Here is an 18,510-nt window from a genome sequence, read left to right on the forward strand (position 1 = left end):
TCAACCCAAATTGTGACACCCTTAGACACCACTACTTGCAATAGAAAATCCTACATCAATACCCATCCCTTGGGATCCAACCTTTGCTTACCTCTTTACTAATAGTAGAGTAGTTTGTGAAGTCATAAATATTTTTTGGGTCTAGGTGCTCCTATCGACAAGTAACCGAAAACGATAGTCCGACCAAATGCATAGTCTTGACTCTGGACACAATTTGGTGCTACAGCACAAAGACTCGAACAATGTACAATTTTTTTACAAAATGAATTCAATGTGAATTGGTGACACAATCTGATTATCATGCTACACTAATACGTAGCAATATAGATAATTTACTATCCATATATCGTCTAAATTTTGCAATTTTGAAAACCTAGAACAAAAACTCGAACATACAATCGAAAATAAGACTAGAAATCTAAGAATTCGTCATAGAAGAACAATGAATGACCTTAATTAGGGAAATTACTAGAAATTAGGGTTAATAGCTTGACAGAAATTGATGAATCTCGGAAGAAAAATACATGTATGAACAAATTAGAGTGGAATCGCCATTAATTTGAGAAACATGTTACCTTAATTTGAAGGATAGCGTATGAACAAACGTTAGTGGTGATGAAAAACTTGAACCCTAATTTCGGAGAAGATAATCGAAAAATCGTGAGAATCGGCGAAGATAATCGGAGAACTGTGAAAAACGGAGGAGATGATCGGAGAGCATGATCGGAGAAGATGATTGTCGAAGAGAGAGAAAGAAAAATGAGTGAGAAATGGAATATGAAAAAATGACAAACGCGTATAGGAAGTCAATTCTTTGACTGTTCATCTCATTATGAATAATAAGCTTGATCAAATGGTTATTAAGTGGTTCTAATGGTTCTCATTATCTCCATGGTTCCTATAGGATCCCGAATATATATATATATATATATATATATATATATAGAGAGAGAGAGAGAGAGAGAGAGAGAGAGAGAGATAGAGAGAGAGAGGAGTTCTTATGAGTCCATTGCATCTTTTGAGTCCTTAAGTCCTTATAAGGACCTTTAGATGGACAACATCTAAGGTTGAGATTGTTTACAAAATATAGGTGGAAAAAAAAGGGAAAAGCTTAGATAGGAAAGAGGAACAATTTGTCTGATTATTGTTCTTCCCAAGTAATGGACTGCCGGGATAATCTCTATATCCTCTGTACTATCTATCAAAACCAACCTAATTCCTTTTCTTGACACACTTCTTCATCCACCTTCTATCTACTATTCTTCTCTCTAAAGCTGTGTATCTCTATTCGACGCTCAAAATTCAGCTACAATTCTCTCTAAAACCTGCAAATCATCACAGAAATGCAGATAATAGATGGCATCAATGGTATTTCTTCATTTTATTTATTGTTTTCAGTCACCATTTTCATATTTTCAGTTGAATGTATAATCTGCATGTCATGGTATTTCTTCATTTTATTTATTATTTTCAGTCACCGTTTTCATATTTTCAGTTGAATGTATCTTATCATTACTTTTGAAAGAATAATTCACAGTTACACTTTTGAAATTTAATGCTGAGTTTTAAATGAAGATTAGATTTCAGTTTTGAGTATCGATTTTTTATATGAAACTGAATTTAGATTGTTCTAGTTTTGAACGTATTAGACTATGCAAGTTTCAATTCTGACAAAATTTACACTTATGTTTGACATTTACACTTTCAGACCACCACATTTACACTGTCCTTATTGTAACATTTACATTTACACTGGCACTTGCATTTGATTTATAGTTTACATTCACCATTTTCATATGAAGATTGTACAAATAATATCACTATTGCATTTTTAAAATTGCTCCAGTTTTGATTGTTCCAGATTTCACTTATGATTATTTTTCATAATCAAAATTGTACATATTAGACTATGCAAATTAAAGGCCATCACAATCAAAATTCAAATCTGCCATCATTTACACTTACATTGTTAATGAAATATTTAAAAAATTGATAATTGCTCATTTACATTTCACATCTAATGACATTTACACTAATATTGCTCATTACACTTTTAGAACATCACACTTACACAACATTTTTTATGACATTTACACTTACACTTTGGGACATTTACACTTGCACTTCTGCCAGCAATCACACTTACACTTCATATCTGAAAACATTTAAACTTTCATTTGACATTTACACTTTGCTTCTCTTTACATTTACACTCTCAGATAAATGGATTGGTTAAAAACATTCACACTTACACTTCATATCTGAAAACATTTACACTTGCATTTGACATTTACACTTTACTTCTCTTTACATTTACACTCTCAGATAAATAGATTGTTTAAAAACATTCACACTTACACTTCATTATCTGATGACATTTACACCTACACTTTATATCTTAAAACATTTACACTTCATATTTAACATATACACTATGTGAACTGTATTGACATGTCCTATTTACAGATTCACTAAACAAAAATGGAGTGCAGCCTGACAAACAGGAATTGTGCACGGAGGTTGAAAAGAGGTTTACACCGTACATCGGGCAGGAGTTTGGGGGGGATTGAGGATGCGGTAACATTTTATAAGATATATGTCATTGCTTGTGTGTTTGATGTGCGTAGGTACACAACGCAAAAGTGGCATGACGGAGAGATAAAGTCAAAGCTTGTTGTTTGGAATCGAGAAGGTTTCGCTCACAAGGCGGCAAATAAAGATCAGAGTGACGGACTAGTTGGAGAGAATTCACAGAGGAGAACCAGAGTCACTAGAGTGGGGTGTAAATCGAGGATAAGACTATATATGAAGAATGGTGTTCTATTAATTGACCGATTCTATGAGGGTCACAATCACGAGCTTATCTCACTTAAGGACAGAGAGTTCTAGAAATTGTCGCGCAACATAACAAATTATCTCATGATGATAATCGTTTAGAACTCAAGGGTTAGTATTATATCATCACTGTCAATACTAATTCAATAAATCCATTCACGTTATATATGTCATATTTGTTATTAATTGACAGATAAAGATAGGAGAAACAAGGACCTACAAAATCTGCAAAGAACACGTGAATGTATTCGAAAACATTGAAGCAAGCTTAAATGATTTTAATAACTTCCATAGGGATGTTAAATGTTTCATTCACGAACGTGATCGTCAGTTGTTCGTAGACCATTTTAAGGAAATGACTGAAACAAGAATAGGTTTCTACTTTGACTATGATATTGACGATGATGGCAGCCTACATAAGGCTATATGGGCGGACAGTACTGCCAGAGAGAACTACAAGATATTTGGTGATGCGATGTCATTCGACCGAACTTACTCGATAAATAATTATTCTATGGTTTTCACATCGTTCACTGGTGTGGATCACCATCAACGATCAGTAACGTTTTGTGGGGCTCTAATTGCAAGGGATGATTATGAGTCATTTAATTGGGTTTTTTGCCAGTTTTTACATACAATGGGGGGGGGGGGAAGGAACCCGAGTACATAACTACAGATCATGACCTGGGTATTATCAAACCTGTCCCTCTTGTTTTCAAAAAAGCGCGGCATCGGTTTTGTATGTGTCATATAATGAACAAAGTGCCCATGAAGTTTGGTGCCTCTAGGAGTGATTATTCTGACTTCATGGGGAAACTTAATGACATTATATGGGATGAGGAGCTTGAACCAGCAGAATTCGATGCTATCTGGGAGCAAATTATTCAAGAGCATGGTATTGATACCAATGATTGGTTTGCGGACACGTGTGCTATAAGGGGACAGTGGGTGATGGCACATTGCAGAGACTTGAAGATGGCGTCTGTTATGAGGAGGACACAAAGATCAGAGAGCGAAAATAGCTTTTTTAAGAGGTTTGAGCATAAGTCAGGAACATTGGTTAAGTTTTGGATGCGTTTTGAGAGCGCTATGGACAAACAAAGACATACACAAAAGCAGCTTGACAACATTGATAAGCACTCGTCCCTGAAGACGTCAACACATCTAGCGTTAGAGAGTCATGGTGCAAAGGTGTACACCTATTCAGCTTTCTACACCTTCACGGAGGAGGCCATATACTCAATTGATACATGTAGAATAGGAGGTTTCACTGAGAGAGACGAGCTAGATGTTGGGAAATGTGTCCTCAACAATAGTGCGATCACATGATTTAAATATCATTATTAAATCTCATTTTAAGAATACATGTGGGATGTAGTATTTTACAAGTCAACTGGTCCACACATATCGGTAATGATTGGCTGACTAGAGTTTGACATTACTGTCGTGCGACGGTGGTGATCAGTTGATCCCCTTAGGTCATACCTATAGGGAAATACTCTTAATTGATTATTTAATTAATCGTATACCGATACGAGTTAATTAAATTGCTTAAAATTGACGGATGATTTTGTGAGTATAATTTACGTATCTTATTGTAAATGTGATTAAATAAGACACGGTCTAAGTAATCGAATTATTTTATTACTTGGATGAAATTATTGTTTACAGAAACAATTGAATCGGAATGAATAAATTATTATAAATACAGAATGTTGTAGTTTATAATTTGGAAACATTTTTGGTACAAGTAATTACGAATTACTAGTCGATTTTGTAAATGACATATTTTATGAGTATGTTGATTTTTAATATGTTAAAAATACATTACATTGTGACATGTCATGTAACATGTCACATATGACAAATTTGACAAATGACAAAAATAAAATGGATTCTCCATTTTATGTCTAAAAACCGAAAATGGTAAGGGAGTGTAAGAGATGTATTGTGTTTTTATCTTGAGTGGAAAACACAATTATCATATCTAATAAGTAGCCTTGCACACCTACCTTTTAGAGAAGAGCAATAATGAAATGCATTGGGTATTCTACCCAAGGTAATTTTGGCCACTCCACATGAAAAGAGAAGTGAGCTTTTCTCTTTGATTATTCATTCAATCTTCCCATCTAATTTTCTAGTGTAAGAAAATTCATCAAATGCTCTCTACAATCTTATGAGATTTCTAGAGAAATAAATCACAAAATTCCTCTTCTCTCAACCGAAATATGTGAGAGTACAAAAAACATTTTGTGTCATATTTTTAAGTAAGACTAATTTTAATACTAGATCATATTATTTTAGTCTTTAAGATGTATTCCTTGGGTATATGCTTTTGGGAGGGATTCTACTCTTGAATCCTTGTTCTTCCATTTGGAGAGCTCAAGAACAAGTGAGTAGGAGGACTCACTTGTGCCCATAAGAACCGAAATTACAATGTAAGGGTGATTTCTTCTCTATTTTATTATATTGTTTGCATGCATAAAATCCGTAATTAATTTTATGACAAATTATTTCGACATATAAGAGTATGTTTGTATGTGTATGAATCTACTTTTCCTTCAATCGGTATCAAGAGCCACGGTTTTTTGCATGCAAATTGGTTAAAAGTTTTTCCGAGTTATAAGAATAACAAATAAAACTTGTAAAATTTGTGTTATTATGATATATCACGAAATTATTACATGCATGTTAATATTTCTGGTCCTAAAATGTTTTAGGATATTTTGGTTAATTTTTCGGATTTTTATTGTTCATAATTTACAATAATGGCATTTAAATGTGATTTTATAAGTAAAAATGTCATTTTTGGTCTAAAATTAGCTATACTTCGAGTTTTCACTTGGTTTTTGGATATGTTGTTACATATATTATTTTGAGATAACCTGTAAATTTTCATAATTTTTGGACTTGTTATGCTCGAAAAATGAATTTCTCATTATTAAATTCGGATTTAAGTGTAAAATAGGTTAATATGAATTAAATTTCGAATCTGGTCATAGAAAATTAATATGTTGTCACATGCAATTTTACAAGATGTGTGTAAAATAATTGGCTATAAAGAAGTCTTTTTGCATGATTTATGGATTTTTGAAGAAAAATAGCATAAATAGTGACATTATTAGTTGAAAATTAATAAAACATACTCTATGACTTAAGAAAAACGTCTAATGTTGCATTTTATTATATTTTTCAGATCTAAAAATGAAAAGTTAGTGAAAATAATTTTTCCATATTTTTATGATTATTTTATTAAAAATCAATAAACCGCAACATTGTTTTTCCGGAAAATTTTCGAAATTTTTAACCTAAGATTTTGAACATTGTGAGTGTCATGGAATTTTTCCAGAATGTTCATGAATTTAAATTTCAAATTTTGAATTTATTTGAAATTTTGTGATTTATTTGAAGTTTAATGGCTTATTTTTGTATTTTTGGTCCATTTATGAACAATTTTGTATATATGGGTTAATTATGGTCAAATTATTAGTGAAGACTATATTTTGAGTCCTAAGAGGTTAGGGTAATTAACTTATGCATAAATATGAGTTTATGCATTTTTGTGATTATAAAATGTTGAAATCACGCAAATCCGTAAAAACCGAGTAATATACGATATTGGCTAATTAAAGGCGATTTAGCATAAAATTGAGCATGTTCTTACATATTATAATGCTGCATTTTCTTTATGATTGTCATAATTTTAATTTATGTAATTTTTGAATTATGTAATTTTACTTAGTATGGCCTTAGATTTTAATTGGTATTTCCCGAAATGTATGGGAACATCGATTCGGTTGTAATTTTTTATTGTGATCTCGTATCACCGTTTTGTAATTTAATAGATTTATTTTATTTTAGTTACAAATGTATAATAGGAAATTATGTAATTTGTTATGTAATTTTATTCATTCCGGAGTTCCCAAAGACGGATTTCTTCAAGAGTGGTGATACATAAAGACGATGTTACCTCGAGATGCGTGCCACAACCGAAGTTCAAGGGACCAATGGAGTTGGTTTCCGAATATGTAATAGTTAAATAGTTTTTCTATTTTAGGAAAGGCCATACTAGGATTTATTTATTTTATGCTTGCATTTTATTTTATGTCACATGCATCGCTAAATCGCCATAACTAAACATGCATTGTTATTTTATCGAGTTCATCGACCGTGTCAATTAGAATTATCGTAGTTCACCGCTTTAGTTCACTTAAAACGTGATAGATAATAAATTGACATGACCTCTCGCTAAAACAATCAATTGAGACATAGCCTTTCCAAATAGTAGAAACCATGAAAACCTATTTCGCGAGGGAGTGCACTCGGCTACCCCGGGGTACAAACCTTGTTACGTAGGGGAAGTGGGTGATAAATGTTAATCCACCGAATTCATGTTGATGAGGGTTTCATCGGCTACCCCGTGCCTAAGTTAATGTGGGTTTGGATAATGGACACATTTATTCGAAATTTGGATTGAACTCAACAAAAGTAATTGATAAGGGTTTCATCGGCTACCCCGTGCCCTTGTTGATGTGTTTTGGGCTATAGATAAATATTAGAGTAATTTTATCGACCGAGAGTTCTAAAAGTAGAATCGATTAAAGAGTTAATCCACCGAGTTATATTGATAAGGGTTTCATCGGCTACCCCGTGCCCAAGTTAATATGAATTTGGATCTTGGAATCATTTATCATAGTTGGGTAGAGGTCACTATGTAAATGCTATACTTGTTTACAAGTATTAATATAACGATAAATGTTAAGTTTTCCACTATTCCATTTTTATATTGTTCTATTTCTTTACCACAATTCATATACGATATCATTTTGATTTTGATACAAATCTCCATTAAAACATCGTAACTAAAGACAAAATTTGAATTTGCTTCTAAAACCTCAAACGAACCATTGCTAAGGATCTCTTGTAAAGAGTATAGATTAAAGTTATTCATTATCAAACAGGTTTTTGATTCTTGACTAACACTTCTACTTACAATGGACTATGTTTCATATGCTTAATTGAATTAAGTACCTTGAAGCGATAAATTGTTTTGGTGATTTTATTTTCAGAATTCGTAATTGACCAAAATAACGCAACCACTTCAATAAAAGTTTTAAGACTAAAACGAACAAATGAAGAGTAATCTTCATGAATTCAATTTTGCTTCTCAAAGCAAAGACTCATTGAAATGAGTGGGAGCATTCTCTTAAACCGTTAAGATGAGGACGAGGTTCAAGAAGTAAAGATTATAATGGAATTGATACAAGGTAATGTTAAAGGTAAAGTTGTTGAGAATGACGATACTAAACCTATCAATCCCGAACGATAAAGTTTCCATTGTATTAAATGTTAGACACGAGAAAGGAAACTACCCCAAATTATTGAAGTATCAACAAGTTAGTTGTGGGACATCTAATTGAACCTACTTCTTTAAAATGTTTATTTGATTAAACATAAAATTTTGCTAGTACTACTTCGTCAATATTAGAAACCAATGGAGGTTTTCATCATTGTACTTGATACATAGAATGATTAGAATATGACGACTAGCAACAATAATATCGAGAGATAGAGTAATTGTATACTCAATCTAGTTTTTGGATTTAAAGTTGTACTTAATTTTGACTATTAAGTGCATAAACTCTAAATAAGAATATAAACTTGTTAATATACAAAAGAGGTTTTCACTTATGTGACCCTATACACCACGATTTGATGTATGGCTAGCCCATGATCAAGGTGATTATATTCTAAACCAAACTAGAATGATATATCATGTAGATGATGTAAGATTCAAATTGGTAACCCAAGATTAAACCTTAAATTTTGGAATGATGAACGCAAAGAGTTATCGAGTACTCTTGAAACCATTAGATTGTTAATGGTATATGCGTATCTTGTATTTAAAGCAAGATGTCTCGTGCCTTTTGGTAGAAAAGGAGATCGAGGTTGTAAATCATCTATCCAAAATAGGTTGATCATTATCTTTTACCAACGATTTAAGTCGACACTAATATGTTCACTTAATAAGGTAAATAGAGAAATCTTTGAAGAATTTCAAAGAGTTCAAGGAATCACGATTTAGTCGTGATGGGATTATCAAAGTGAAGACTTTGATATAAGCCAAATGAATTGTGATATAGTATCACAAATTAATCTCTCTTAACACGCATTATGGGATAATGTATGATTGGATAAGAATTCAAACGCTATTCGATATGGTTTGGTTTTCAATCAAGTTACTTTGAGTTACTTGATCCTTTTGGGGATTTTATCATTTTGTCTAAATTATTTTTCCACTAAATCGAATCATATGAGATATGAAATGGTAAGGGTACCATGGTTGTAAGTTTTTCACAAGAAACAAATGCTCATTTTTCCCTTGCAATTACCACGAGCACGACGGGTTTGCGGCTCATGAAACTGTCTTTCTAAAATACAAGTTTATTTTTGGAAGACAGAGTGGGAGAAATTTTTCAAGAGCCACAATGAATGCCACAGAGAATGTTATGTCGCAAGAAACTGGTCTTTCTTGGCTACATGAGACGTTTTGTGTAAAATATTGTTTCTTTAAAAACCTAGGAGGTTAAATTCGTCACTTGTTAAAAATGATGAATTCATGCTACTTTTAAGAAAGTAAAGAGATTATAACTTACAAAAGAAATTGGTTGATTCAAGTTGATTACTTCTAGAAAGTAATGAACATATGACTTACATAGGAGTGTTTAAGTCACAACTCAATACAAGGCTCAGAGCCATGAAAATCCGAAACAAAAGGGCTTGATTAGTGACAAATTGTTTTGTACTAATAAAGAGAGATTTCAAAGCAATATTGGTTGCAAAGGGTTTTGCACTAATTGAAATGCTTAAGTCTATTTGGATCTTCTTAGGGATTGTGTTTCATTATGAGGTTATGAAATACATAACAAGTGAATCTAAAACCCACTTCTTCAATAGAAGGAATGTATTCAATACATATCATGAGTTTAGTAGATTCTTGCAATCCTAAGATAATGTGAAACTTAAGAGAGGGTCTTAAGTAGGACATCAATGAGTTAGAATCAACATTTTTATCATGTGATAAAACATTTCTCGATAAGTCGAGAAGTTGTGTTTATACATGAAGTTTAGTGGGAGTTACGGAATTTTTAATTAGTCCGATATGTGGATGACATATTGATCATTAGGAATGATTTAAGACTTTTGGAGTATTACAATACATCTTTAATATCCAGATTTATGAAGATAAATTCACATGATATTAGCGTCAATAAGAAGTCTTATGTTGATAAGATTCATGACTAGTTCAATTAAATTGAACATATTTGATTGATTCCATTTGCTTCCGCTATCAAATCAATTAAATAGAAAATGATGTAGAACACTTCATATACTTTGAGTATGATGAATTGTTTTCAAAATCGAATTTAAGTAATCTTTACCAAGTAAGCTATAAAGATTACCCTTAAGTGCATGCAGAAGCATTAAGGAAGTAAAGCAAAGTGTTTATGATGCAATATTGTGTAAGGGTGTTACACAAGTGACAATTGACAATTGAGATTGCGCATGGTTTCCGACAAAACCATAATCAAAACACATTAGGATGGTTAAGATACCATTGTGGCAATGTTAATTAAGAAGTAGATTTTCTAGAATCGTTCTAGGCAATAAAGAACAATGAGAGATATTTATAACGGAAATTGAGTACACTTGCGATCATGAGATGTGTAAGAAGGATGAGTCCCGCACACCGTGAAAACAGTGGGAGCTATTCTTAGGCTAGAGGGCTTATGTCTTGATTGGATCTCGACACGTACTCAGAAAGTTTTGTAATGCAAATGTATACATTACAAAGGAAAACGAGTATGTAGTAAGGTTGAGTAAGGTACAAGAAATTGATAAAACCTACTAATCAAAGCCTTCTCAAAGGCTAAACATGATGAGTCATGTCATTTCAATTGAATTGAAATGAACAACTACATACAAGATCAAATTAGATTATAGAACATGAAATAGTAATCAAGCATTGACTATTCATGTGTGATAATCGTATTTGTCGTTCGAGTTTTATTTTAAAACTCTTTTATTATACTTTGTTACATCCAAATGGGTTGTGGAGACAATTGAACCCCGTTAAAGTGAACACGGATTAACATTGTATTTGCCCATAGTTACTTGTATGAGGTGACATCTCGAAGTGACTAAAGTGTGATGCGATTGATGGCAAGTTCAAGTGCCATAGAGTCATGTGAGATGACTAGTCGATCACATAGGCAGACTATTAGGAACGTTTTGTCGGGCCTTATGACCGCTTATAGAGTTCTGGCAAATTTATATAGCCTGGTCGTGGCGAGAGCTGCTATAGTATTCAAATGAGTCGATTCTTTTGACTAAAGACTATTCACCTAAGATGGCACAGTTTCAGATTAACTTTGATTTGTGTTACTACGACCTTCGTAAATGGGGTCAAATGGGCATATTTTGGGTTATGATGGTTGTGGCTAGTCGAAGGGAATAAGTGCGATAGGAATTGTCCACCCCCTTGTCAGGGTTATAACAATATCTCAGGGCCACTCGAGGAGTAATGAACTGGAAATGCGTGGCCACGCTCGGAATGTATCTATGATAGATAAATCCGGTCAATCAGTTATTCTCCAGATCGAGGAAACCACTCTCGATATGATCACTTGCAAGTACGACCTGAAAGACACCTTGCATTGAGTGGGAGATAGTAATAGGACAAGAGAATTGGTGACGCACACTTGTCGAGGACAAGTGGGAGATTGTTGGGAAATGTGTCCTCAACAATAGTGCGATCACATGATTTAAATATCATTATTAAATCTCATTTTAAGAATACATGTGGGATGTAATATTTTACAAGTCAACTGGTCCACACATATCGGTAATGATTGGTTGACTAGAGTTTGACATTTTGCGTCGTGCGACGGTGGTGATCGATTGATCCCCTTAGGTCATACCTATAGGGAAATACTCTTAATTGATTATTTAATTAATCGTATACCGATACGAGTTAATTAAATTGCTTAAAATTGACGGATGATTTTGTGAGTATAATTTACGTATCTTATTGTAAATGTGATTAAATAAGACACGGTCTAAGTAATCGAATTATTTTATTACTTGGATGAAATTATTGTTTACAGAAACAATTGAATCGGAATGAATAAATTATTATAAATACAGAATGTTGTAGTTTATAATTTGGAAACATTTTTGGTACAAGTAATTACGAATTACTAGTCGATTTTGTAAATGACATATTTTATGAGTATGTTGATTTTTAATATGTTAAAAATACATTACATTGTGACATGTCATGTAACATGTCACATATGACAAATTTGACAAATGACAAAAATAAAATGGATTCTCCATTTTATGTCTAAAAACCGAAAATGGTAAGGGAGTGTAAGAGATGTATTGTGTTTTTATCTTGAGTGGAAAACACAATTATCATATCTAATAAGTAGCCTTGCACACCTACCTTTTAGAGAAGAGCAATAATGAAATGCATTGGGTATTCTACCCAAGGTAATTTTGGCCACTCCACATGAAAAGAGAAGTGAGCTTTTCTCTTTGATTATTCATTCAATCTTCCCATCTAATTTTCTAGTGTAAGAAAATTCATCAAATGCTCTCTACAATCTTATGAGATTTCTAGAGAAATAAATCACAAAATTCCTCTTCTCTCAACCGAAATATGTGAGAGTACAAAAAACATTTTGTGTCATATTTTGAAGTAAGACTAATTTTAATACTAGATCATATTATTTTAGTCTTTAAGATGTATTCCTTGGGTATATGCTTTTGGGAGGGATTCTACTCTTGAATCCTTGTTCTTCCATTTGGAGAGCTCAAGAACAAGTGAGTAGGAGGACTCACTTGTGCCCATAAGAACCGAAATTACAATGTAAGGGTGATTTCTTCTCTATTTTATTATATTGTTTGCATGCATAAAATCCGTAATTAATTTTATGACAAATTATTTCGACATATAAGAGTATGTTTGTATGTATATGAATCTACTTTTCCTTCACTTGAGGTAACTACTGTTAAAGATTCGTCCAGGGGAAAGAATTTTGAAGTTGCATACAGTCCAGGTAATTTAATTTACACTTTGGATATGATCACATTTAAACTTTCCATAATATAACATTTACACTATCAATATCATCACATTTACACTTTCCATATAATCACATTTACACTTTCTATTTAATCTCATTTAAATTTCCATATAATCACTTGTTGTCATTTAAATTCACATTTACATTAGACATTTACATGTAATAACATTTACACTTACATTCTACATATACTTTAATACAAACACATTTACACTTACATTGTTTGTAACATTCACACTTACATGATAACCTTAACTGATGACCCAGGTACATGTAAAACAAGCTGCAGTTGTACAATGTTTGAAAGAACCGGCATCCTATGTCGCCATATAATATGGATTTTTTCAGAAAATGGGATGAAGACTACACCTGACGATTATGATGTAAAAAGATAGATGAAAGAGTATCTACGATTAAGGATTTTCAATTGTAATGGTGAAGGGACAGACAACATGGAAATAATCGATGGAGAACACATTGCAATGTCAATAATGTGGTCGGAGGTTCATCATACTGTAGGGCTCCTTCGAGGCAAAGGTGTGACTGATGTTGAAAGCTTCTCCGCTATAATTAGGGGATTTAAGGATATGCTATCACCGTTAGGGGAAGTGTTGAATAAAAATCAACAAATGGAGAAAATTCTGCATTGTACGGCCAATGAGGTAGTGACGATATTCACACCTAAGAATTCAAAAAACAAGGGTAGCGGTAAAAGAATGTTATTAACCAAAACAAAAGCACTTGCCTTGGCTAGAAAACCAAAACGCAAGTGTAAGAATTGCAAGAGAATGATAAATCACGGGAAGAAGAACTGCCCTAACCCCTTTTTAGCACACACACCATTGTGCGAGGGGTCGTATGACCAAGAAGAAGATGAAGGAGAGGAGGAGGAAGAACTGGAATTAGAAGAATAATAGACGTCACAACAGTGATAATGTAACTTTTGTATTTTGAATGTGTAACTTTAAACTTTGATGTGTTATCACTGGAACGAGGGATTAGGAATTGGTCTCATGGCAGCGTTACTTTCAACTATTTTTGGTGTAATTTTGAGTAATAAAGTTACCCAGTCAAAGCATCAGAGTTACACTCTCATACGACCAAAATGTCTTTGTTTTATTGAATTTCCAAACATTGTGTTACATGAACTTATTTGAATTGACAATGTTATTTCAAGTAACATTTACACTTATGATTAAATAAAATCTAACTCTTCCTTACACATTCAATGAAACTTTCATGTGTTATGACACATTTACACATTCAGTGTGATAACATTTACACTTCCTATCTCATTACATTTACACTTTCCCATCTGACCACATTTAACTTTCAATGAAACTTTCATGTGTATGACACATTTACCCTTTCAGTATGATCCCATTTACACTTCCCATCTCATCACATTTACACTTTCCCATCTGACCACATTTAACTTTCAATGAAACTTTCATTTGTATGACACATTTACACTTTCAGTGTGATAACATTTACAGTTCCCATTTAATCACATTTACACTTTCCCATCTGACCACATTTAACTTTCAATGGAACTTTCATGTGAATGACACATTTACACTTTGAATATCGTCACATTTACACTTGAGATGTAATCACATCTAACCTTTCCTCACACATTCAATAACACTTTCATCTGTATGACACATTCACACTTCCCAGTTAATCACATTTACATTTCCCATCTGACCACATTCACGCTTTCAATAACACTTTCATTTGAATGAAACTAAAAATCAATTTCAATTGATTGTCAATTATCATAACAACTGACTCACATGTCCATAAAAGATCGATAACATTACAGACATTAGTTTCAACATTGCCAACCAAAATACGAATAGTTTGTTACAACCAAAAAAACGATAACATGTCCACAAATGGTTTACTTTTTCTCTAAAACATTCTTCACTTTGCGTTTCTTTTGTAACTTCCCCCATAATTTATCTTTTCCATCTATAAACTCACTCACCTTCGCAATGAAAACGTCTCTGTTTTTTTTATGTCAGCTAGTACAAGGGTCACCACCAACTCGACTACCAAGTATCGTTGATTCCTCTTCTTCTCCAAGTGTAGATGCTCAAAAGGTTCACCCTCGTACATCAGCATATACATCATACAGAATATCCTAGATTCTGTTATGTTAGGAAGGGGTATTTGTCGCCTGAAAGTAATTTGTCGATGCTTAAGGCTAGTAATGTGGTATCCCATGTCGATGGTTCTGGAATCCAAATAATCGCTCATAACTGATGCCTGCAATGAAAGCACGTAAAATTAAATAAACAATATATTGTTCATCCTATTCGAATGTGATTTATTGTTATCAGACTTACAACTAGATGAGTAACTTTGCACATTTCAGACTGGTCCCAATTGGGATGAGGTTGGTAGTCAAGGAGATCGACCGTCTGTGCTTTGAAATTTATACATATGCATGCAAACTGCCCACCAATGTGGACGGGTATGAAAAAAAATCAGCATTCAGGTTGAAAGTTTTATCACAGTCCTGGATGAAGGTATCCCAAATTAGGTACAACCGATCATTGATGGCATTAGAGTGTGAACCTGGTTCAGGTATATCCAACAGCTGCATGATACACTCCTGTTCAAAGAAGTGATTGAGACTACATAATAACTAGGAAATTAATGTATGAGTTTTAGGCTTTGGGGGGCGTACCATATGACGTAACCCAAAGAAGGCCATCCTTGGAAGTAAGTATTCAGCCGATCCACGTGGTTGAGCAACACAGCCCAGGACTCAATCACAACTGGCGACATTACAACCTTAGGAAGCATGGACATGATGTCTGACCGGCGTAGTGCAGCATGCCTGCTGAACCAAGATATTAATTCGCTGCAGTGAAACCCACGTATATTAATCCATTAAAAATAAAAATTGATTAAAAATTCAATATCGTAATTAATTGAGCACATTTTAACAAATTGAGAGATACTAACGTATTTTCAAAGTTGTGGCCATCTAAGAAGCAATGGTCCACCGCATGCTTTCGATACGATCTAACACCCCTGACAACAAGAGTTTGATTCTTCCGTATTTTCAAAGTTTGATTCTTCCGTAAGAAAGTGGAGACAATAGGAGTCTGAGTACCAGCAGCCCCACAACCGAGTGAGCATCCCAGACCATCCCCCCCGCCTCGTGGGCGGCTCCTTACGGCTGATATGGGTTGGCTTCCTGAAAACTTCACGGCTGCAGGTATGACTGCAGGGCTCCCTTCCGCAAGTAAGACTACAGGTATGACCACAGGGATTGCTTCTTCACGGTTAGGGGGTGGGTTTGAGGTACGGGGCCGCTTACTGTAAATAATCTTCCTCATTACCCATATTCCAAATCTATGCAGCATTCGAGCCTGAATTCAAAACATGAGCATGCGTTTCCTTGAATTGGGATATCCTTTGCAGCACGTCTTCTCTCACTTTGTTAAGGTCACTCAGGACCAGGATCGAGACAACTTCATCCTGGATGAGGTAAATAACGTCCCTCTCCCCTAGGGCGCAGTCAAAAGGTTTCCCACAGAAAAGCAACATGTGTATCATCATGTAAATCCCGCAGTCAAACCTCGAATAACCCGTACCTTGCCATTTATATTCTACATTGACAAAATTAAACCCGCCGACCTTTGAACCTTTGTCAATCCCTTTAGACTCCAGAAACTTGCCCATTAAATCATACTATAAAGGTATAAAAATAATAGTCAATTTAAATACAACATTTACATTTCCAGAATACATATACACTAAAGGTAATTTATGAATACTGTTTATAGTTATTACCGCAATACGCGCAATTCCAAAATATGGAAGCTTTTCAAAATCATCATCGTAAGAACGGTTGTCCAGATACTCTATCTGCTCAGATGCAAATTTTATGCAAGCACTGCTGTAACGATCATTATTGCCAGATAAAACCGGGATGAAGACCTAGAGCATGTGAGAACAAAGCTATAACATTTACATTTCACAATATTTCACATTTACACATTGCATATGATCACATTTACACTTTCCATAATATCACATTTACACTATCTATATCATCACATTTACACTTTCTGTTTAATCACATTTACACTATCCATATCATCACATTTACACTTTCTTTTTAACTTACACTTTGCATATGATCACATTTAAACTTTCCATAATATAACATTTACACTATCAATATCATCGCATTTACACTTTCCATATAATCACATTTACACTTTCTATTTAATCTCATTTAAATTTCCATATAATCACTTGTTGTCATTTAAATTCACATTTACATTAGACATTTACATGTAATAACATTTACACTTATATTCTACATATACTTCAATACAAACACATTTACACTTACATTGTTTGTAACATTCACACTTACATGATAACCTTAACTGATGACCCAGGTACATGTAAAACAAGCTGCAGTTGTACAATGTTTGAAAGAACCGGCATCCTATGTCGCCATATAATATGGATTTTTTCAGAAAATGGGATGAAGACTACACCTGACGATTATGATGTAAAAAGATAGATGAAAGAGTATCTCCGATTAAGGATGTTCAATTGTAATGGTGAAGGGACAGACAACATGGAAATAATCGATGGAGAACACATTGCAATGTCAATAATGTGGTCGGAGGTTCATCATACTGTAGGGCTCCTTCGAGGCAAAGGTGTGACTGATGTTGAAAGCTTCTCCGCTATAATTAGGGGATTTAAGGATATGCTATCACCGTTAGGGGAAGTGTTGAATAAAAATCAACAAATGGAGAAAATTCTGCATTGTACGGCCAATGAGGTAGTGACGATATTCACACCTAAGAATTCAAAAAACAAGGGTAGCGGTAAAAGAATGTTATCAACCAAAACAAAAGCACTTGCCTTGGCTAGAAAACCAAAACGCAAGTGTAAGAATTGCAAGAGAATGATAAATCACGAGAAGAAGAACTGCCCTAACCCCTTTTTAGCACACACACCATTGTGCGAGGGGTCGTATGACCAAGAAGAAGATGAAGGAGAGGAGGAGGAAGAACTGGAATTAGAAGAATAATAGACGTCACAACAGTGATAATGTAGCTTTTGTATTTTGAATGTGTAACTTTAAACTTTGATGTGTTATCACTGGAACGAGGGTTTAGGAATTGGTCTCATGGCAGCGTTACTTTCAACTATTTTTGGTGTAATTTTGAGTAATAAAGTTACCCAGTCAAAGCATCAGAGTTACACTCTCATACGACCAAAATGTCTTTGTTTTATTGAATTTCCAAACATTGTGTTACATGAACTTATTTGAATTGACAATGTTATTTCAAGTAACATTTACACTTATGATTAAATAAAATCTAACTCTTCCTTACACATTCAATGAAACTTTCATGTGTTATGACACATTTACACATTCAGTGTGATAACATTTACACTTCCTATCTCATTACATTTACACTTTCCCATCTGACCACATTTAACTTTCAATGAAACTTTCATGTGTATGACACATTTA

The 18,510-nt window shown here is 33.7% G+C and overlaps 1 protein-coding gene across 1 annotated transcript; it reads left to right on the forward strand.

The window, feature by feature from the left end:
- The first annotated feature begins 1,343 nt into the window (after positions 1–1,343).
- On the forward strand, positions 1,344–13,900 carry LOC141600802 (protein FAR1-RELATED SEQUENCE 7-like). The gene is made up of 6 exons (XM_074421052.1): positions 1,344–1,368; positions 2,467–2,530; positions 2,628–2,766; positions 3,029–3,448; positions 3,610–4,135; positions 13,428–13,900. The coding sequence occupies exons 1-6, from the start codon at positions 1,344–1,346 to the stop codon at positions 13,898–13,900; spliced, it is 1,647 nt and encodes a 548-aa protein (XP_074277153.1).
- Positions 13,901–18,510: the final 4,610 nt, after the last annotated feature.

Source organism: Silene latifolia, chromosome 9, assembly GCF_048544455.1.
Source record: "Silene latifolia isolate original U9 population chromosome 9, ASM4854445v1, whole genome shotgun sequence".
In the NCBI taxonomy this organism is placed as follows: Eukaryota; Viridiplantae; Streptophyta; class Magnoliopsida; order Caryophyllales; family Caryophyllaceae; genus Silene; species Silene latifolia.

What these genes read in the sequence shown, in the direction of transcription:
- LOC141600802 (XM_074421052.1), top strand. Translation starts at nt 1,344, where the DNA reads ATGCAGATAATAGATGGCATCAATG. An exon ending in GATAATAGATGGCATCAATG is followed by an intron (nt 1,369 to 2,466) that starts GTATTTCTTCAT and finishes TCCTATTTACAG; the next exon opens with ATTCACTAAACAAAAATGGA. An exon ending in TGCACGGAGGTTGAAAAGAG is followed by an intron (nt 2,531 to 2,627) that starts GTTTACACCGTA and finishes TGATGTGCGTAG; the next exon opens with GTACACAACGCAAAAGTGGC.